Genomic DNA, 21,105 nt, shown 5'->3' with positions numbered 1-21,105 from the left:
ACAGTTTACGGGGAAAGCGCTTCCAGTGACGACACTATGTGGGCAGCTTGCAGCTCTCAAAATACAAACATTCTGCGTGAAGTAGGAAAAGCGAGTCGTTCACAGTAACAATCGAGTAAACACGGTCCCTGTGCAGAGAGAGAACACCTGTGTTTTACCAGTTTTGGCTCAAAGAAGTCGATCGCTGCCGGAGCCGTATTTGGTCGAGTGAAAATGTTGCGATGCCCTCACAGCGATGATGAATCGCAAGTTGTGAGTCAGGCAGGAAAATGTAAAGTCAGATACAAACTAAGATCTGAGAGGACAACAGAAACAAGAGAAGGTGGAACAGCCTGGTGCCAGGATGAAGCGGCTCTGCCAGAATAACGGCCTGCGCTGCACTCGCATGGGATGGATGGTGGGAATAAGCTGAGAGGTGAAGCCAGAAATAGTGTTTCAGGTACCGAGGATTAGTGTTAAATGTCAGAGAGCAGTTTAGATTGGCTTAGAGTTCACCGTTTTCCAGTACCTGTACACTAACTAGTGGTATAGATAGTATAGTATAGTAGTAAGGATACAAACATCACTTTAATATCTTTATTTTCCAATTTACGTTACTCCTGAATTTTCCTTAATGTAGATAATAATTTAAAAAGAGGTTGTGAATCAATTGTAAATCTGAATTTAACCCCCCCCCCCCCCCCCCCCCCAACTTTCTAAAAAAGATGAAACCACTGGCAACAGGTTTATTACAAATATTCCTAGAATTGAGAAATCCCAGACCTAAATCCGAGCGTGCCGCTACGGTCTCCGGTCATGGGTCGTCTCTAGTCCGCTGGTTTGGGATCACATGGCTTCCTACCTGTATTCTATTGAGGACCGAGCCTATAAACATCCTTCATAGAGACCAACGACGTTTACCTGGAAACACACCAACAGCTGTGGAGTCATCAAAGTTTCTCCCCACAGGATGATGTGCTTTGTTTCAAACAGTTGTTTTCACCTCGGTTCCTCATCCACCCATTATCGATGCATCTGCTTATCATTTCCACTCCGGTCTGGAGCGGCTCTGGGGTGACGGTCGGGGAGAGGCAGTCTTGGATGGGCCAGCGGTCCGTTGCAGGGCTGACATGTAGCAAGACACTCGCCTACAGGTGTCACCAGGTCACCGACAGTAAACTACGTCTGGACAGGAAGGATCCAAAGTCTGGATAAAAACCAGATTCATCATGTGATCTCGTTGACCTAGTACCATTAAAAGGTATCTAGTACCGGTAAGTACTAGTGAAAGCATGACAAGATGGCAGACACTTTATTGCCTGTTCTCAAAACCATTGTGAGCGTCTTTGTCGTCATTTCTCCTCTCAGGCTGTTTTATTTACCACGCTGATGACGACAGCGGCCAACACATGTTCACGCACAAAGCCAAGCAAATTCCCATCTGACTATTCCCATTCGGACACGCATCTGATCCAGGAACACGCATGAATGTGACTCAACTGTGATCTGAAACCATCGGTTTTCTGTTCATTTGTGTCACATTAAGGCAAAAACAAAACAATCGAGTCAGTTTAGTCCGGTTCTGTGAACAAAGCTGAAAAGTCTACTGTGAATTAACAGAAACCAGATGGAGCTCTGTCAGAACATTTGAGTGCTCTTGGAGCCTCATCTCTCAGAGAGAGAGGCTGAGCGAGAAAACATTTTCAAGTAAAGTCGAGCTTGGAGAAGTCATCTTGTTCTGCAGAGTCCGACGCTACTGTGTGTTTTATTGTTCTTTTCAACAAAGCTCTGATTTAAATACAAAAAATATATATGTTTTATTTTTATGTCTGCATCTTTCCTTCATATAATATTCTGGATGTCTACAGGTGGAACAGGAAAGAAGATATAAACTAAAACATGGACGTGGTGAGGGAGGACATGACAGTGGGCTGGTGTTGGGGACGAAGCAAAGGACAGGGCGAAGTGGAGAACGTCGGGTTGCTGTGGCAACCCCTGACAGACTGTATTACAGATAACGTTGAGGTACCGGTACTTGTGTATTTTTAACCTGTTGTACTTTTTACTCCACAACATTTCATTTACAGCTCTAGTGATTTTGAAGATACAATTTTACGTTATGAAACGATATAGAAGCTCGTTTAAATACGTTTGCATTTTGCTCAGCATAAACCAAATACTGTTCCTAAACAAACTGCTTCATGTGAATTCATTCATTCATTCATCTTATGTCTGGTCTTTATTTCTGGTCTTTATTTGTTTAGTGTTTGGATATTTCATCTGATGATTATTATGTGAGTAAAATGGATGCAGTGGAGCAGTTTGTTCACTGCAAACTAATTTCCCGTAATTTAATTCCATGACTTCTTGCAGGCTCCTTATGCAACTGATAAAGTTGCTTCATGCTTCAAACAGTCACTGATGAGCTGCTGGAGACGTCAACTATAAATATGAGCAACAAGCGGCTCTACAAAAGCAGCCCCCCCCCCCCCCCCCATGTGGACAAAATGAAATGATATGAGCTGCCGAAGGCTGAAGGAGTGGCGTTCTTGTGTTCTCCTTGGTCTGTCTCCGTCGCTGCCTGGCGGACGGCCCCTCCCCAGCCCATCTGAATCTGCCTGCTTCGCATACACAAGATTAAGTAGCAAAAGTGACATCCAAGACCAATCGGGCCACCCAAGAGAACCGCAGCCAGCGGAGAGGCTGTCAGAGCCCCCTTTCGCAACATTAATCTTCAAGCCTCTCCTGCACTGCCAACTCGCATCTCCTTCAAACACGACAGGGAGGTAAGAAAAAAGAAAAAAAACGGCACTTTCCCCCTCCCTGAAGGTTTTATCCACTCCATCAATTGACTCTTTGGGGGACAATTCATCGTCACCTGCCATGTGCCAGACGACTTCAAACACCGGCAGAATGAATGACTTTTCCAGACATTTTTAAACCAGACATTAGCGTGAACGCTCGCTCCATCTCTTAGAACATCCTCACAGGCGCAGGTGAGCCCGAAATGACACTCCAACTTCCACCTTGAAGGGATTTACTGCTGAGAGGAGCACATCAAACTCATCGTTCGAGGTCTTGCGGATGCATTTCTGTGGCCTGCGCCCCCCCATTAGTGAGACATTAACATCCAGCTATGGGATTTATGATCGATGCCAGCGGGCCGATACAGCAGACATGGGATCAGCGCGCTAACTGTCCTCAATCTCTTTCAGGAGGATAAGTCTATGATGTGTGTGTGTGTGTGTGTGTGTGTGTGTGGTGGGGGCTTGTGATGACCTCCTGAGGGGGGGTGTCACGTCCAACCTGATATGGTGTGAATCTAACAGTGTTAGAGAGCAACACTGAAATCAAGCAACATACTGTACCTCAGACACTTCCTGCTAGTTTATGGTGAGACTCCTTGCACATGGCTTAAAACCTAATATATTTAATTAATATATAGTCTGTTTCTTATCGAAGGCCAAATCCAGCGAAGGATTGATCCCACTAACGAGTATTGTCCGTGCAGCCGAGCCTGATGCTCAAGGTGACCTTCATTACAATCAACATCGACGCTGTAATTCATTTGGATTGGATCCCACATCCACCATCCTGCCGCCGTACACGCGCACGCAGCATCCAACGTATCAATCCACAGCTGAAAATAGTCCACAATCTGTCACGTTTCTATGAATGAGCAGCTGCTAACCGACTTGTCCTCCTGGACAAGGAGCCAGATGAACACATTGCTGGTCTTTTAACTTGATTTATTGTAAATAAAGTAAAGCCTAAATTGTTTGATGGCTATATTCACTAAAATCTCAGGAACTATTTAATTGCATGTCCTCTCAATATAATTCCCAATTGAGTTTGTTTTATTTGCCCAGGGTTGAGATAGATTGATCTTTTCTTGTAGAGGAGACGACCTCATTTGTCTTGCTTTATCCAACTTGTGTGTCACGGGAGATGTTGGAGCATATCCCAGCTGACTAGGGGTGAGAGGCGGGGTACTCCCTGGATGTGTCGCCAGTGCATCGCGGGGGCCACACAGAGAAAGACAACCGTCCACGCACACACGCTCACACCTATGGACAATTTGAAGTAACCAGTTCACCTAAATTGGCTAAATTGCATGTTTTTGGAGGTGGGAGAACCCAGAGAAAACCCACTAGTACACGGGGAGAACATACAACATACGGTTTTTGTTGTCTCACTGTAGAGAATATAATAAATCACACAAGAATAATAAATGCAACACTTCAGGTAATCAATGTCTTTTCAGTGTTGCTATAAGGATGTGTTTGGATAACCAGACATCATCAATCTGTGCTCTTCAACACCAGCTCCAGTCCACACAGTCCAGTGCCCCCCCCCCATTCCCATGTGGCTGCATGTCTCCTCGTTTGGGCAGTCCACAATAGTGAGCAACCACAGACAGCAGTGATCATTAGGTCACTGTGGGACAGGAGGCGGCTTGCGTGAGTGGAGGTGTGTGTGTTTGTTATTAAGAGAAGCTCCGTCAGTAAAACCTCCAATCGGCCTCAGCCTAAAACGATCACATCAGGTCTCCTGTCCAGCGGCTGAGTTAAAGCAGGACGCTTTAAGCAGATCCGTAACAGGCTCAATAAACGAGGCAAAGCCCAACAACGTCCACAGGAACTCCTCTGCTGAATATCCGACTCCATGCTCGATTGTACGTCTGGGGCCTTTGATTCCCTTTTGAAATGCAGAGGAATACTAATTGTTGGTTAGCATTAGCATCACCTGCTGCTGTTTCTCATTGCATCCTCCAGCTGGTGAAGTCAACTGCTAACTCGTAAAGTTATGCACTATGTCAGTGGACACACTGGAATGCTATAAAAATAATTAGCAGGTGCTACACATCTTGGTCATTAGCACTGCAATGCAATCGACCAGTCTGGATGCAATCTATTGGTCAGCGTGATCGGTGGTCTTTGTGCGAGTTGATCAGCAAGGATGCGACATCTTTAAACACGTCTGAAGAAGATTGATAGAACACAGAATTTTGTTCGTCGCCTTTAAAGAGCGATCAGGTGAAGTTGTAGTTCTCCATGACGCAGCTGTTCCTTAGGGTCATGTGATGCTCTTCGTGTTGCACGGCAACGGAAAATGGTTTCCATTGGTTCTTTGAAAATGTTGAGGCCCTGCTGCAAAGGGAATTCTTCCCCGAGTTCTTTTAAATTGATGCTGAGATGTTGGCCATTAGTGCATTTCATTGAAGGCGTTATGAAGAGGTTTTTGTATTCGTCCCTGTCGAATGCAATTCCTGGTCATTTCATACCTGAGAAAACATTAAGACACCGCTTCTGTACGTAGTTTGACTTTTTGAGTTAAAAGCTGAAAGCCCCACTCAGGATGAGCCTCGACACGACTTGTCATGGAAACAATGCAAAAATAAATAGAAACAGGAAAGTTCCTCCACGGCCAACGGCATCACTTCAGGTCTTAGATGTTGTGTGCAGAAGGTTCTGTGTGGGGTTGGGGGGGGGGCTAATCTTAACGGTGCTTTGGTTCTGGAAACAACCAAACAACGCCGTTCCAGACAGAAGTTTTTGCCTCCATCAAACGGTTCCGACGGGTTAGAATCTCTTGAAGTGCGTCTCTGCGTCCGGACTCATGGCAGCAGGCTGATTTTAAACGATGCCATGACACAGCCATTTCCATTTCACATACATTAATGGTGCTTATAGGCCAAGAGGAGTGGAATGCTTTCAACTTTTTACAATACAGAGTCGTGCCAACAGCATTGTTTCCCAGCTGCTTCTCTCCCGAGGGGATTTCAAAGGGGGAATGCAACACATTCATGTCCCGCCATCAGACGGGCCATTACACTCATATCTGAGCGGCTCTTTTGAAGTGACGAGTGACAGAACAAAATCAATCGTGTGCGCCAGGTTGTTAAAGATTTGCAATGCAGGCGTTAATTAACGAAAGGGCTGTACCAATTAGGCGCCCATGATTGGTGTGTGAATGTCGGTGCAGTCACGCAGTTTGGGCCTGTTTACCGAACACAAAGACAGAAACAGGCACGGAGCCGGCGTCTCCGGAGCCCGACGTCAACACGGCTCACCGTGAAGTGAAGTTTGTTTTCAGGACTAAAACCTGTTTATCAGCTCGTCCTTCGTATTAAACTCACTCGCCATTTGGAATTAAACTGTAAATCTGGCCCACCCAAGAGAGCCAATGTGGGTTTTTATCATTGTATATAAAAAAAAAAAAAGCGCTCCAGAAAAGTGGAATTAGTGTTGAGTGGGTGAAAATGACCTTTGGATTCTCACCTGTAAAGGTCTGCAGCTTTTCTCTGGTAAACAGGGCAGTAAACCGCTTTGGCTGCGTGAGACTGTGACAGAATTATTTGTTCTATTTTGTGACATTCCAGCGCATCCTCAGAAATGTTAACAAAGAAATCAGAATCACATGTTAATGTAGGTTTCAGGAAAGATGTAATTGTTGCGAGGCTTTTCAAATGCTGAAATATATCCCAGGTAAGGGCATGGAAAGAAACACTCATGCTGGAAAAATGGTTTAGCCCTACAGATATATCTCTCCCTGGGTTTGAGCAGGTTTTAATTGTAATAATATGTTCCCGTTCCCGTTGCACAACTTGACTCAGAGAACAAACACTTCATTAATTGAGTGGACTCCATTAGGTAGGCAGTAATGAGGTGACTGTTTGAAGAAATAAGTGCTAATGACCCAAATGTTTGGTTCGCATGTACATAATTATTTATTGATGAGTGATACAGGTCCGCTGCAGGACAGACTGAAGTCCGGCCAACAGATGGGCGTCTTCAGTTCACTTCGCGGACCTCCTGGTTCTCTTGTCCCAGGAGAAGTTTGCTCCGTACGACTTCACCCGGGGTTTCGCGGACCTCTTTTCTGTGACGTCGTAGCTCCAACCTGAAGGACAAACACAGAGTAAGCGATGGGGGCGAGAGCGTCACGCATGTTCCCTTTGGCGGGGATCCAAGCACAATGAGGTGTTTTGGAGACATCAGCAGGCTGTGTGTAGTCAAAACTCCACTAATCACTTTCATGGTGCAATAAACAGAGCGAGCCAGTTTCCTTTGCTTTAGTTTCAACAAACTCTCCCAGATGGTTGGGTTCACTGAGAGAAGGGAAGGTTCTGTTCCACGGAGGAAGACGGACCACGTTTCACTCGCCATTTATTCGTCTGTTGATCAAAAGAATTCTCTTTGCGTTTGATTACTTGACGTGTTAGCAGGTCATCGTTTCGTTGCAAACAAATGCGTTCTAGCAGGTGCTGCTTTATGACCGTCAGCCGATGGAATCCTGGAGAATCACTGGGAGAGTTTGGCGTACTTCATTTATTAGTTGAAGCAGGCTGAATCCAATTTGTTAGATGCACACCTGTAAGGGTCCACGATAGCAGTGCTGGTGGGAGGGGCCTCGGCCTCGCGCTGCCCCTCCCATTTGAAGACGCGTTGCTTCTCTTGTGTGAATTAGCTGCTACTAGTTGCTCTTCAGTCGCCCACTGGTGGGTCACACACAATATGCTTGTAGATTGCCTTGTTCTAACGTTAGCGTGGATTTGGTGCGTGATCAATACAACCGACTTGTGTGACATCATTGATTGCCGTCATTTCCTTCCTGTTTTTTCTGCCTCCACTGCTGCCACAGAGGCAGAACAACAACAACAACCCCTCATTACATCTTTCTGCCCTTTATATACAACATTGAGGCACAAAAAAATGCCCGGCCTTGAGCGATTGTTTAACAGAGGCTTATAAAAAAAGGATGCCAAACTTTTTCCACAACAAAAAGCTTTAAACCGACATAAGTTGGGCTGCGGATCCAATTTATTAAAGTTTGTCCCCTGGGTCACGCATCTGGTGCAAAGTTTTTCGTTTTGAGTGTTTTTGTCTAGGAAATCCACTAAAACTAACGACATCCGTTTTGAGCTTTCCCATTAGAACGCCGGCAAGAATCAAGGTTCTGTTAAGAATGCCCAAAACTCAACGCGTACTAATGGCGGGATAACAAACCAACAAACACAGTTTACACTATAGGAACCCAAGTGAGGCCGAAAGGCAGATAGCTGTGGCTGTTGTGGAGAGGAACTAGCCTAGCAGTAAAGCCTCACACCTTTAATTGATAATTTCTTTCACATTGTTCGTAAAGCTTCCCACAGACTTGTAAAGCCCCCCCCACCCACACACACACACACACACACACACACACATCAGAAACCTGGCCTTATTGTTACTGAGGTAACTTCAGGTAAACCTCAGATTCTCACTCCTAGCCTATTGTTGCCATGGTAACTCAGGTCATCTAGCATATGATAATAGACCAAACTGCAAAGAGGCACCTCCTACTGACTAATCGATTGTTAATTACAATAATTGTGATAGTGGGTTTTTTTTTTTACCATTTTTCTCAGCAAAAGCGACGGCGTTCTCCTTGGAGGAGAAGGAGAGCACCATGTTGGACAGCGGGTCGGCACTGGAGAAGGAGAAGGAGAAGTCTGTTAGCTGCACAATATAAACGCTTTAAAGCCAATCTGTGAATTCTGCTTCGTACTGAAGCTTAACTTCATATCAAAAGTTCTATTTTTATTTTGTCTCATGGTGACAATGGGATTAAATTGAACCCGGTTTCCTCGCAGATAGAGCGGGAGGTTCTTACGTTGAGCCCCAGCCCATCAGCGGGTTCTCCCAGCGCTCTCTGGTATCAAAGTCCATCTTCCACTTCTTGGTGCCGTTGACTCCCGACTGCATGGCCGTCCTGGCGGACACAAATATATGTGCTTTGCGCGTTTTGATGTGCTCCTCTGGAACCCCCGTCACCGTGGTGATGTCCTTGGAAGGGGAAGCAGAAATTCAAACGTAAGAATCAAGGTGCTGCAATTTAATTCAAACTACTCCCGGTAGATAGATGTGGATCAGACGCATGGCAAGAACCAAAGAAAGAAAAATAAAACTAGAAAACGTGTGTCCAAAATTACTGCTCAGTGCAACGTAGAGGAGATTCAACAAATGGCAGACAAAATAAAACCCAAAGCAGTGAAAGACTTCACTTGGTGACTGATCTCTATTTCTCTCCCTCCAAATTGAGTGTGTTTGTATTTGATGAGAAAGGAAATCTAAATGTTGGGTTGCAGGTGTTTAAACATACTGCGTTTAGAACAGGGCGTCAAAAAAATCAAAAATATTCAGCTGCTATCGAAAGTCTCCTGTTTTATATTTTTTGCTCCTCTTCAGTTTGAGGTAGATTTTCTTGTTTGTTTTAAATATTTAGAGGAGAAAAAGTTCAAAGACCTCTTCAGAGAGGTGCGAGCGCATTTTATAGACACAGTAAAATAAAGTCAAACTCCATGTCTGGATTGAATTTTGGATTCTGTGATCTCATGCTCATTTTGTGGGTATTTTTTTTTATGCCTGCCAAAAGCAAACAAGCACATGAATCTTTACTGCGCAGATTTATTTCATCGATTTATATTCTGTTTTTACAAACTCATTTGATAGGCTGAATAAAACTTAATACCTTAATTACCAAGCAAAATTAAAGGAAGCAGAGGCAAAAAAAAGTCACCGCTGCTGAGAGTATTCCCTTTGAATAAGAGAACACACCATCTTTATGTTGTTATTTATGCTCTTTGAGGTGGATGAAATTAATGCCTAATAGTGGAGGTGATTCATTCCAGACCATCAGAAAGTAGGCCAGTGCGACAAGAGGGGGGTGGGGGGGCTCAATGCACCAAATGCAACTGGAGCCCCTTCAAGCTCCTATCAAGGATCTGGCCCAACTCTTCGGGGAATTAGCAAACAAGCAAAGGGAAGTCGGCGACAAAACACAGACGAACCTCCCAGCGTGCCGGCACCAGCCACCCAAGGCTGAGGGTTTTCCAGGGTGCTCTTCTTTCAATGCAAGAATTTTACACATTTCAATGGCCATTACAACTTCAAAGAATCTAATTTTCATCATTGTCTGTCATCTGCCAAATGATTTGTAGAAAGGGGGTTGCTTTGCTTGAACTCCGCACAAAAAGGAGCTTCCAACGGTATCAAAGGCTGATAAATAAAAGGTGCTAAAGTACTGTTCATTTCAGCAACATCTTTGGCCATGCTCTGAGGAAAGACCCGTCTGAATTTATTCATAAAAAGGGCCTGCACTTTGAAAAGATTGGTAAAAATGAAAGGGAAGAGACAAACAAAGGAGGAGGAGAAAGAAAAAAAACTTCAAGTGCTTGGTAATTATTTCCGGCTGCCCTATCTACTTAACCTTAACAATTCCTTCTTGTCACAGGGAGGAAGAAAACATGTTCACCTCACCCAAAGAGGGTAACGGTGAACGATTCATGACACAATAACACACGAGACGGTGTGAGAGAGGCCTGGGGTTCGTTCTCACCTTGGAGACTGCAGCACCTTGACCATTAAACGTGCTCAAGGTGCCGTTTCTGTGCAAAGAGAAAACGTTAAAATGCTTTATAAGCAGTGAACTTTAACCAGTGATGCCGCGAATCAAGGGAAAGAACCCATCTCCAAAAGCACTTTCTAAATTGAGGATCATATTTTCTCTTCAAAACATGAAGCAGTTGGTTTCTTCTGGAGGATAGAGGCAAGATAATCCTTCTTCTAGACACGCAAACTAGAAAAGCACTCAGCGAGCACAGACCTCCACCAAGCAGCTCTTTCCTCTAATTAGATTTACACCGTCCACATGGTGATCTGGATCATCATCAAAAGGTTCCAGATTGTTTTTGGTCTCTTTATACACCCATCATGAAAAGTAAAGGTGAATTGGAGTTGATGTGAATTTTTAACTGATTTTTGAATCATAAATAGGTTTTAATGTTAACATTTTTTTTTTTTTTCTGGCCTCATTCTGGATCAGATCCAGAACACATTTTGCATGACGGTGCATATCGGACCTCTTTAAGGCTGATTTTTGGTGAGTGAATTGAATGCATATTTCACAAGACATGGCAAATCTTTTTAAAGCCTCCATTTTAAGTAAATGGGACAATCGAGATTTGTTTGTATCCAGACAGGCATTCTGATCACTCTCGAAATTTAATGGGATCTAAATTAGACCAAGACCGATCCGATTATTTTTCATCCAGCAGTTTTTCCGTAATCCTGCAAACAGACACACAAACGGAGTAAAAAACAACCTCCTTGGCGGAGGTAACTATACCCTTGGGATTAGCAGGCCAGACTATGGTTACGCCTAAACATGTTACATAAACCATAACTAACATGAAGCCCATGTATGGTAAACTGGTGCTGGTGCAATACTTTGTCCAGATGTAGCAGACCTTAAATCACATCTTTGGTGTGGATGAGCACAAAAGGTCCTTCATGAATGAGAGAGGATGTGTCAAAACAAAAGCTCTGCCAAGTCAGTGAAAACACTCTGGTCATTATCTGGCAATGTTTGAAAAACTACGAGTCTAGACTTCAAGGATACTTGCATGCATTACACTCAAAGCTAGCGGGGTTATCGCCATAACAGACTCACCCACAATGCCCGGATTCACAAAGGGAATGATTGTGGCTGGAATGCGGTGTGTTCCCAGGAAGACTAGAGAGGGCCATCACAAAAGGGAAACCCACACGGTGGGCACTTTTTCTTCTGCCATGTACAGGAAGCAAAATGAGAACTATCAAGTTTGACACTATTCACAGGGGCTTCATGGGGCCCTTCAATACCTGGCTGGGCAGACAGAAAAACGGGCTTAAGAAAGGGGGAAAAAGGCTGGCAAAGTCTCCGTCACGTGAAAGCGTGTCGATATTTCTGACACCTCCAGGCTACGTGCCAAATAAAGAGTGCAGGGGCTTGTCACTGTGGGGCCACTGGGTCCACCGGAATGCTGAAAGCTGGTGCCCCTAATGCTCCAACAGAGACCTAGAGTGGAAGACTACATTCAGAGCACTCGATATACTGAAGTGGTTAAAAATGAGAGAAATAACAACATATCCAAAAGCAAGAAGAAAATATATAAGCTCTGTATTCAGTCGCCTGAATAATAATCTAACATCTATTAAATAAATAGAACAAAACCGGTAAAATGAATTTCATTCAAAGAAATGAAAGGAAGGAATAAAATAACATTTTGCCAACTACATTTGGAATTTAAATTAACAAGATACGATGCAGGCAGTGGGCAGAGACGAGTAGATCGTGTGTGTGTGTGTGTGTGTGTGTGTGTGTGCGGGGGGGGGGGGTCGTCTTAACATATTCAGTTAAGACGACTCACAGTTACGACAGGCTTTTTGTAATTTAAAAGTGTGTGTTTAGCCACGACAAGAAATCGCTGTTAAGACGAGCAGAATGCATTCGTTCATTCATCGATTCATTTTCATGTCGTCGCCAAGTGTTCTTCTACGGCCTAAGATTTTACATTTCACTCTGTACTGCAGGTGCACAAGACTAAATGACTTCTGCTTTGTTAGTGTGGCTCACAACATTCCCCCGGAGCGCAGCTTGAACATTGTGAACCTTTGTTTAATGTAGGCTACCTGGTATCTGGTATCGTAGCTCACAACACCTTACTTTGCCCAAAACTATCAACATTACTAAAGTCTCTTTCTATTTCTGGCACAGGACGGTTCCTAACCTCATCCATAAAGTTATAATTGGCTCATTGTATAAAACCAGGCAGCTGTCGAGAATCATAAAAGACATGCTAAAACGCATCACTGAAAGTGATTCATGCGGTCGGGCAGAAACCAGAGTAAGAGAAAAAACATTTCTCTACAGCTGTGTGTGTTTTTCAGTGAACTTTCAGCATCCATGGAGGCTCCATCACTTCACACATCCGTCAGATGATTTGCAGGTGAAAACTCCACGTACATTTCCTGCAGGCAAATCTGGTTTGACAGCTAAAAAAAAAATCTCTAAGTATGGAGAACTGAAAATAAGACATAACAAAAATCACGCGGATGTTTGAGGCATATGCAATCTGTGCGGCGGTCCACACTGGAGTGCAAGACATGTCCCGGGGTTTGACTGAATGTAGAGGGACTTGAGCAGGTAGAAGTATCAGGACGGTGTCCTCTGAACACATTCACTTTCATTCACTTGAAGGAACTGAAGTGAACTGCCTCGTCTTTTTCACTCTCACTTGATACTCCCTTTGTGATTTGTCAGGAAGACAGGGGATTATTTTAGACTGAATATGAACCATAAAAAAAATAACATCTGTTGGTAAAATAATCCCACAGTTCAGATATTAGTTGTTGTTTTAACAAAAATACTTTTAAAAACAACCCCTCATAGTCAGAGGAAATCATTCATAGTCCAGGAAAAACTATTTTAATAACTTCCCAACCCAGAAATCGATGATGTTGACTCATCAAATTAATGAATAAAGCTAAAACATCAAATGTTTTCTAGTTTCAGCAAAGTGAGGTTTCAATGCTTTTATACAGCTGGAAACTGAATCTTTGGGTTTGTACAGTTTATGAGACATAACAAGACATTTAAGATGTCTCCATTGAATAAGAGGCTTTTTTTTGTGTCTTCGAAAACTTTATAGACCAAAGTTTCAATCAAAAACAATTTGAGCAGATGCATTCATAAACAAATATATAATCATGCATGATTTAGTGGTTAATTACACGTGCCCTGAACAGTTTTATTTATTACTAGCCCAGATTAAGAGTGAAACTGCTGACACACACACACACACACACACACACAAACCACAGCAGTGTGTGTGTGTGTGTGTGTGTAAGACTTCACACATGTGATCTGAAGAATTTATCAATTTTCTTGTTTGAACAGTAACCAAACCAAAACAATAGGCCAAAAACGAATGTCTGTGCTTCAGCAGCTCAGACAAATTTTCTAGCATCACTTCCACATTGCTATGCATTCTGGGGGACCTCACGACACCCATGACACAATTAGAGGCCGACAGAGAACCTGTAGGTCAAAACTGCAGCTCGGCAGCCATGAGGGGTCACGAGGTCCGCTAAGCCGAATCATGTTGAGTCAGCATGTGGTGAAAGGCCAATCACATCACCCTTAACCATTCACTGTCAAGTCCACACCCAGACCAAGAGCCTCAGTCATCACCTCGGCCGGTTCCCACCTTCAGACATCTTTGAAGTGGAGAAAGTATGCCAAGTGGTTGTGTCTCTGATAGAAACAAATATTGTGTTGCTAGCTCACGGACGGCTCAGCACAGGAGAACAGACAGCAGCTGGCTTGAGCGTCTGCCGGTACACATATGCAACTCCCATATGGGGCCAATAAAGTTGTCTGTGTCTATGTTAATGATTAATCAACCGATTAGTCAATGTTCATTTAGAATGAAAAACACATCACAACCGATTCATTGTTGGGTCTATGGCAGGGGTCGGCGACCTTTATCATGCCGACCCCTGGTCTATGGAAATGGTTAGATACCAAAATATGACCAGTAAATCATCTCAAAGCAATAAAATCCAAAAAAGCATTTGACCAACAACCATGATATATGGTTACGTACTCCTTATGATTGCTAGAAATAAACAAAAACCCAACAGTTCATACATACCTGAAGGTAAGAAAGGTGAAGCGGTACTTTCATTTAAATGTACAAAACTAGCATCCTGGAGATTATATGTTTGTTCTACTTCAGCGCGAAGTTTGATGTCATGAGATATCATTTTATAATTGGACAATAGCTGAAAATATAATGGAAATATCAGCCCAATATTTATCAATACAAGATTTGATATTTTGGCCATCCCTAAAAAAATAAAATAGATATGCTGTACACTGTCATACACAAGAACAAAATATTTATATGTAATAACCTGGAACCAGAGTTTCTGGATTTATTCAGCCTTATTTTGACAGCTGATGAGGACACGGAAAACGGGGAGCGCCGTGAGGGGAGGACATCCAACAGAGGGTCTTAGGTGAGAGTTGAATCTGCAGCCTCAACATACGAAGAGAACGTTTTACCGACTGAGCTCAACACGCATTTGCATTTAAAAAATATATTGAACTTACAGCAGCATCAGAATACATAAACATGTGACATTTCTCTATCTGCTCTGCAAACCCAAAACACTTAGCATCTAGACACTTCCTATAAATACCCAGCACTACAATTGACGAGGAGTCCATTTAAGAGGCTTAATCTCTATGGAAGAGTGCTAATGAATGAAACGCTTTTATCTAGAAGATGCATAATAAAGCCTGGCACTCTTCAAAGACCAACATCCTCTGATGCAACACTCAAAACTTGAGCTGTGACATTTTTTGCAGAAGTCTGTCGTATGTGAGGCCAACCAGACAAAACAGACACTTAAGTTGTCTATGTGAAAGGGAGGGAGGAAGGGCAAGAGAGGAGGATGGGGGGGGGGGGGGTAATGGGGGGTATTCTTCATTGTGGGTCCATCTGTGTCTGAGGATAAACCCTGGAGTGTATACACACCTAGAGTGTAAACTTTAAACTGCTTGTGTTAATTATTCACTTACAGCAGAGCGGGCTGGGTTTTTTTTAAGGTTCATCGTTCTTCACACTTTTTTTCTTTTTTTTTTACTATTTCAAGATGTAAAATGCAAATATCTGTTTGAGGTTGCAGTTTGAGGGACTCCGCACAACAAAATTCTCAAACAAACATTAAATTCTGCAGTAATTAGTGTTAAAACATCACAAAACAATCTGAAGTGCCTCATTGTGCAGCACTGAGATGATATTGTGTAACCGGTCTCTTTGGAGTGATCTCTGTATTGGGGAATTTTCTGATATCACAAGAGGACACACTTGGAGACTTAGACAGACGGAGTACTTTTCAATCTGATTTCAATTTAGGCCTTTCACAAACAACCAAAACCTGCCTTTAGAGTCATCTACCTTACCAGAATCAAACCCCGCATTTTGTCCAGATGTAACGCGACTTGCCAAACAAGCATTAAGGTCCAAATTAGCAGGAAAGCCAAAGATTTCAACTAAGCAAACTCAGCATACCGCCCATACTGGGCGCGGTGGCGTGCGCCTGTAATCCAAGCTACCGGGAGGCTGGCTGGCGGATCGCTTGAGCTCAGGAGCTCTGAGCTGCAGCGGACTATGCCGATCGGGTGTCCGCGCTAAGTTCGGTATCGATATGGTGCTTCTCGGGGAGCTCGGGACCAGCAGGTGGCCAAAAGAAGCATCGTATGGCACCACCAATTTAAAAGCCTTTTCCTCTGCCCGTCGTCTTCCTCTCCCTCATCTCATCTCTCACACTAATAACTGTCGTCAGTCTCGTAAAACCCTTGTGCCTTTGGAGAACTCTATAACAAGGCTCCACAAGCACTTTAAGAGTACAGTGTTGTATTTATGTAGCGTGAGAGACTGTACTTGGCTCAGACTTGAGCAGGCATAGGTGAGAGTTACCGTCTTACGGCACGCTGGGGCAGTTGCTCAGGTTATAACCACAGTTACTGCTGCAAAAGGCCAGACAGCAGTGCAAAGGCCTGGCTGGGAGGTCACAGACATTCCGTGTAAAGCTGCGTATCAGTGGCCAGCCAGCCAGACCCTGGGAGCTGCCCAGCATGCTTAATCAAACACTAATTACAAACAAAAGCAGTTTGGCATAGGCTCACTGGGGAACACTAGCGCTCCATCACGCACGTCTTTTTATTTGGCATGACTTCTGAAATTCAGACGATGCCGTCAACGTTTTACTAGTGCAAAAAATAAAAGCTTGAACTTCAGGCAAGTTTTTTTTTTTCCTCATTTATCTGAGCATTTAAATGAGGAAAGTTCGAAACGCTAATAGCCACAGTGTTTGTGGTTTTTCTTTGTTGAACAGTCCAAAACCCAAAGATATTTGATATACCATAAAACAAGACAAAAAGAAAAGAAAAACTTCACACCTAAAAGTACTCATTCTGGAGCCGTCTTTTCTCTAGCTCTCCGTCTTCCCATTGCTCTATCTGTACAAGTGGAACCACGGTTGGTAGCCACGGTTGTGAGTTGGAGAACAACAGAAATTTAAAGTTGGCTGACTCTACTACAGAAACCAATAATTAAACCAGAGTACTTCATTATTTCTCTGTCTGCATCCTATAGTAAAATTGTTCAGTGGATGTTGGAGTTCATATATTCGACAGCGAGTCAAAGTACAGAGATGTGACTTCCTGTAAATTCAAAATCTAGTTCACCCTGGTCAGGATGCAACCTCATTTAAAAGTTATTCAAAAACTATTAAGTTAACAGCACAACACTATCTCCTTCGACTGCTGAAGAGAGGAATTGGGACAGCGTGCAAACTCGATACAACCTCAGTGGAACAAGACCTTTGTTTGATCGGTCTAACCAGAAAGCAATTCACACTTATTGATATCCTGATTAATGACTAGCGTGCTGACATATGCTGAATGCCCAAAAGGGAGTGATCTCATTGCCCTCTTCCATGTGACATGGAGGCCACTGTACTGTAAACTGCAGCGGGCCTCTCTTCGAGGTCTGTCTGGGTGACAATTAGAGAACACGCCGCCATCGCCAGCAACCGCATGCCGCAAAGGAACGCCATGAGTCTCACGGTGTCTTGCAAACTTTTATCCACGCAAACTTCTTTTCTTTCACCCCCTCCCCGTTTTTAGAGGCCCCTTTATCCTCTCCTCTGCTGTTCCTCTCAGTGAGAGGACAGAGACAGACACTCTGCCTAGCCAAAGGTTTGCCTGCCAGTGTGGCTGGCCTTAGCCTGGAACAAAAGCACGACAACACTCCCGACGCGCAGCATCCCCACAACAAGCCCACAGCAGATGACCACACTCTCCCTCAGTCTATGTGATCTCATATTTCCTGCATCTTTTAATGACAGAACACTTGCATCAAATATCATCACCAGTTATGCTGCAAAGACGCTGGGCTAAGCAGAATAGATTGAGACTCGAGCCTTCTGTACCAAGACCCACCCAAAAGCTCTTCCTCGCTGGCTGGGTTGCCTGAGCGAAGGTGGCTGATGTTGGCACACACAATACACCTGATGACCCCATGTTTGGCTGGACAAATGGGCCCATCTTTAGGCACATTTCACATGGGGAAAACCTTCCTCAAAATGTTACCTCTAAGACCCCACACCACACCAAGAATGGAAATAATAAATATATATTTGTATTACTATTGATTGAATATCCGACGAACACTGAATTTTAACCTTAAATATAGATCAGGCCAAAGTGTGGTGGCAAAACAAATGTGTTGCTTTCGATTCTTGAAATAATTGAGATGACATATTTGTCAATCAACCCCGCTTGAACCCGGGAACGAGAATGGTCAAACTCTTTCTTCTTTTGCAGACAATATGCTGCTGCCTCGCATATTTAGTCTTAAATACTGCACATGTACAACTGAAGTCGCCTGCATCACCAGGTTTTTACATTAGAGTGACAGATCCTACCAGCACAACTTTGTGTCAAAGCACTTGAACAAAATGCATGCAGGGTGACACGTCTGTTGTATTATTACACCTTTTGTGTACAGACATCATTATGTCAGTTGGTATACCATCAGCTTTGACCCTGAAGGAACGTTAGTCCCACAATAGACTGGCAGGAGGTTTTTTGTTTTTCTAATTCTAATAAGAAATGTTGCTTCAAATGCAAAAACTTCTACCTTGAACGCTAAAATTGAATACCACTGGATACAAATGCTCACGATGTGAAGAGACACTGCTGCTAACTCAGCCATCGCATCCTACATCTACCTGTTGCGAGCAAGGACACTAATCAATACTGCTGTTCTCAGAGTTTGTTTGTTTTCTTGATTAATGTTTTCTTGATAAATTCATACAACATACATTCAATCAATCAAACAACATACACATTTACAATATTTTACATACATTTTTCAATAATAAAATAGAATAAAACATATCATACAATGTTCCAAAGGGAGTAGGAAGAAGCCAGGCTAATTTAGATCCTACCGCTATTTTACAGCATTTATAAACATTAACACTCAGCTTAAACAATTTGAACAAAAATAAATAAAACAATGATTACATCAACGTTTCTAAACACAAGAAATTAACCGACCATTCCACCAAGATACAAGTCTAAAAAAAAATTATATATATTTTTTTTATTGATTTATATTTGTATATTTGATAAATTATTTGTAACCAATAAAGTAACGGTCACAGTACTTAGTTATAATGTTATGAAAGTCTATTGTCTTATACAAGCTCATTTTGGCAGATGATTAGGAGAACTTTTGTACAAGTTGTCCAGTAAAATATGTGGAAGACTGTAGATTAGACAAACATAAACTCCTTACCAGTTTCTCATCAACAGTAATAAGCTGCGTGTCCTGTCCTTGTTTCTCTGCCAGCCTCAATGTTGATGTGGATATAGACCTGAAAACCATGAGGTAAACGTTAGCTGCAAAACACATCCTGTCAAAGGGAGACAAGCCACAAATGCTACAGGTGAATTATGCAAACATCTTACACCTTGCAAAATTGACTATCTTGGAGAAAGCAGTATGGCAAGAAGACGTGATGGGAATTCCTCCTACCAACGAGTTCTATCTGGAGCATCTCTGGCAGACCCTCACCCTCATCTCATGAAGGGACACGCTTAATGTTGGAAGTCATCCACAATCAGGAAATACCTGTGTAGCTTATTTAGAATGCTCAGCCTTGTTTTGTCACAACATGCCATCCTAGTTTTAGATTTACTTAAAATGTGCGTTTTTTAAACAAAGACGTACATCAAAACTAGCTCATATTTTATTTTTACCAAAAAATAAATAAATAAATAAACAACACCACTGTAACTCATTAGAGCCCATTAAATTGAGAGCAATCTGGATTTTTTCTTTTTTTTTTTAAAAGGGTTTTCCCCATTTACTTATGGAGACTATATATATATATATATATATATATATATATATATATATATATATATATATATATTATAAAATATGCATTTAAATTGACTATCCAAAAATCACAGTCATAAGGGGGTCTGATATGCACTATCATGAAAAAGGTCTTCTGGATCTGATCCAAAATAAGGTCAGGGGGAAAAAATATATAATAATTTATATTGAAAATTCCATTTACAGATTCAAAAATCAGTTAAAAATACAGAACATTTTGATGATGATCCAGATCACCATGTGGATGGCGTAGATCTAATTATGAGGGAAATGAGCTGCTTGGCAGAGGTTTGCGCACTTCGAGTGCTTTTCTAGTTAACATTTTTAGAGAGACGCATTATAATTATGAAAAACATAATGTTTTCAGCAATGTGACATCTAAAACTAAAGACTTCTGTAGAGGCTGCTGCAGTTAAAAATAGCTGAACATTTGAACTGTATCTATTTTAACTGTTAGCTTCCTTGTAATCAACAGCAGCAACTGCGTTACCTGGAATAAAGTAGTTTATTCTGGCCTTTCCGGTTATATATTTTGTGGAGTAGCTTTTCACTGCGTTCTCTCTTAACCGTATTTCTGTTTAAACTGTTCAGCTACTTAGCTCTGTAGCCCATATGCTATCAGGACAGGGGATAACACTGACATACTAAAACACCAAGTTTGCTATAAATTGACTAACCAAGTGCCTGAAGTCATATAATAATTCCATCACAGCCAAAAAGCCTCTTTGCGATAAGTGCTTTATGTTTTCAGGCTCGCTAGCTTACAATCACCGAGGAGCTTGATAAACAGGCGTAAGGCCTGCCTGCCTCGCCTTTCTACAAGTTTAGAAACAACTGCTTCGTGATATCACGCGCAAATATAAAACTAATTGTAAACCAGCGAGAGAGAGAGAAACTACCTGCTAGAATTCAGGACCAGTTTGGAGGCTCCATTCATGACAGACAGACGTCCCAAGCTGAAAAGTGACATTGAGGACGCCATGATTGTTGTTAACACGGAACTACGGCGGCCGTGGAGGAACAAACACCAAACATCAAACAGTGGATGACGAAATCAGCTGACCAGAAGTGCGAGCCTGGTGCCCCCCCCCCCCAACTAAAATTAGTTTACAGGGATGTATTACAGACAGGGATTGTCCACACACATCTAGACAATGCCTGTGGTGCTGATGGGATGTAAATCAGCACACAAAATGATCTTATTTGCCCGTGGCTTTTAAAATTACTCCACATGTGAAGTCTATTTTCTAATTTATCCTCCTACCTTTCATTTTATTTGATAA

At 42.6% G+C, this 21,105-nt stretch overlaps 1 protein-coding gene across 1 annotated transcript; it reads right to left on the bottom strand.

Moving 5' to 3' along the window:
- Positions 1-6,685: 6,685 nt before the first annotated feature.
- LOC137915192 (NADH dehydrogenase [ubiquinone] iron-sulfur protein 4, mitochondrial-like) lies at positions 6,686-20,847 on the bottom strand. Its single transcript, XM_068758633.1, has 5 exons — positions 20,722-20,847; positions 19,217-19,295; positions 8,632-8,804; positions 8,375-8,448; positions 6,686-6,882 (listed from the first exon to the last, which is right to left on the bottom strand). Exons 1-5 carry the CDS (start codon positions 20,802-20,804, stop codon positions 6,779-6,781), a joined length of 513 nt encoding a protein of 170 aa, XP_068614734.1. The 5' UTR covers positions 20,805-20,847; the 3' UTR covers positions 6,686-6,778.
- Positions 20,848-21,105: the final 258 nt, after the last annotated feature.

Source organism: Brachionichthys hirsutus, unplaced genomic scaffold, assembly GCF_040956055.1.
Source record: "Brachionichthys hirsutus isolate HB-005 unplaced genomic scaffold, CSIRO-AGI_Bhir_v1 contig_725, whole genome shotgun sequence".
NCBI lineage: Eukaryota > Metazoa > Chordata > Actinopteri > Lophiiformes > Brachionichthyidae > Brachionichthys > Brachionichthys hirsutus.
This window is presented reverse-complemented; position numbering and strand designations above follow the sequence as displayed.

What these genes read in the sequence shown, in the direction of transcription:
- LOC137915192 (XM_068758633.1), bottom strand. Translation starts at nt 20,804, where the DNA reads ATGGCGTCCTCAATGTCACTTTTCAGCTTGGGACGTCTGTCTGTCATG. An exon ending in CTGGTCCTGAATTCTAGCAG is followed by an intron (nt 19,296 to 20,721) that starts GTAGTTTCTCTC and finishes CATGGTTTTCAG; the next exon opens with GTCTATATCCACATCAACAT. An exon ending in TTACTGTTGATGAGAAACTG is followed by an intron (nt 8,805 to 19,216) that starts GTAAGGAGTTTA and finishes TCCCCTTCCAAG; the next exon opens with GACATCACCACGGTGACGGG.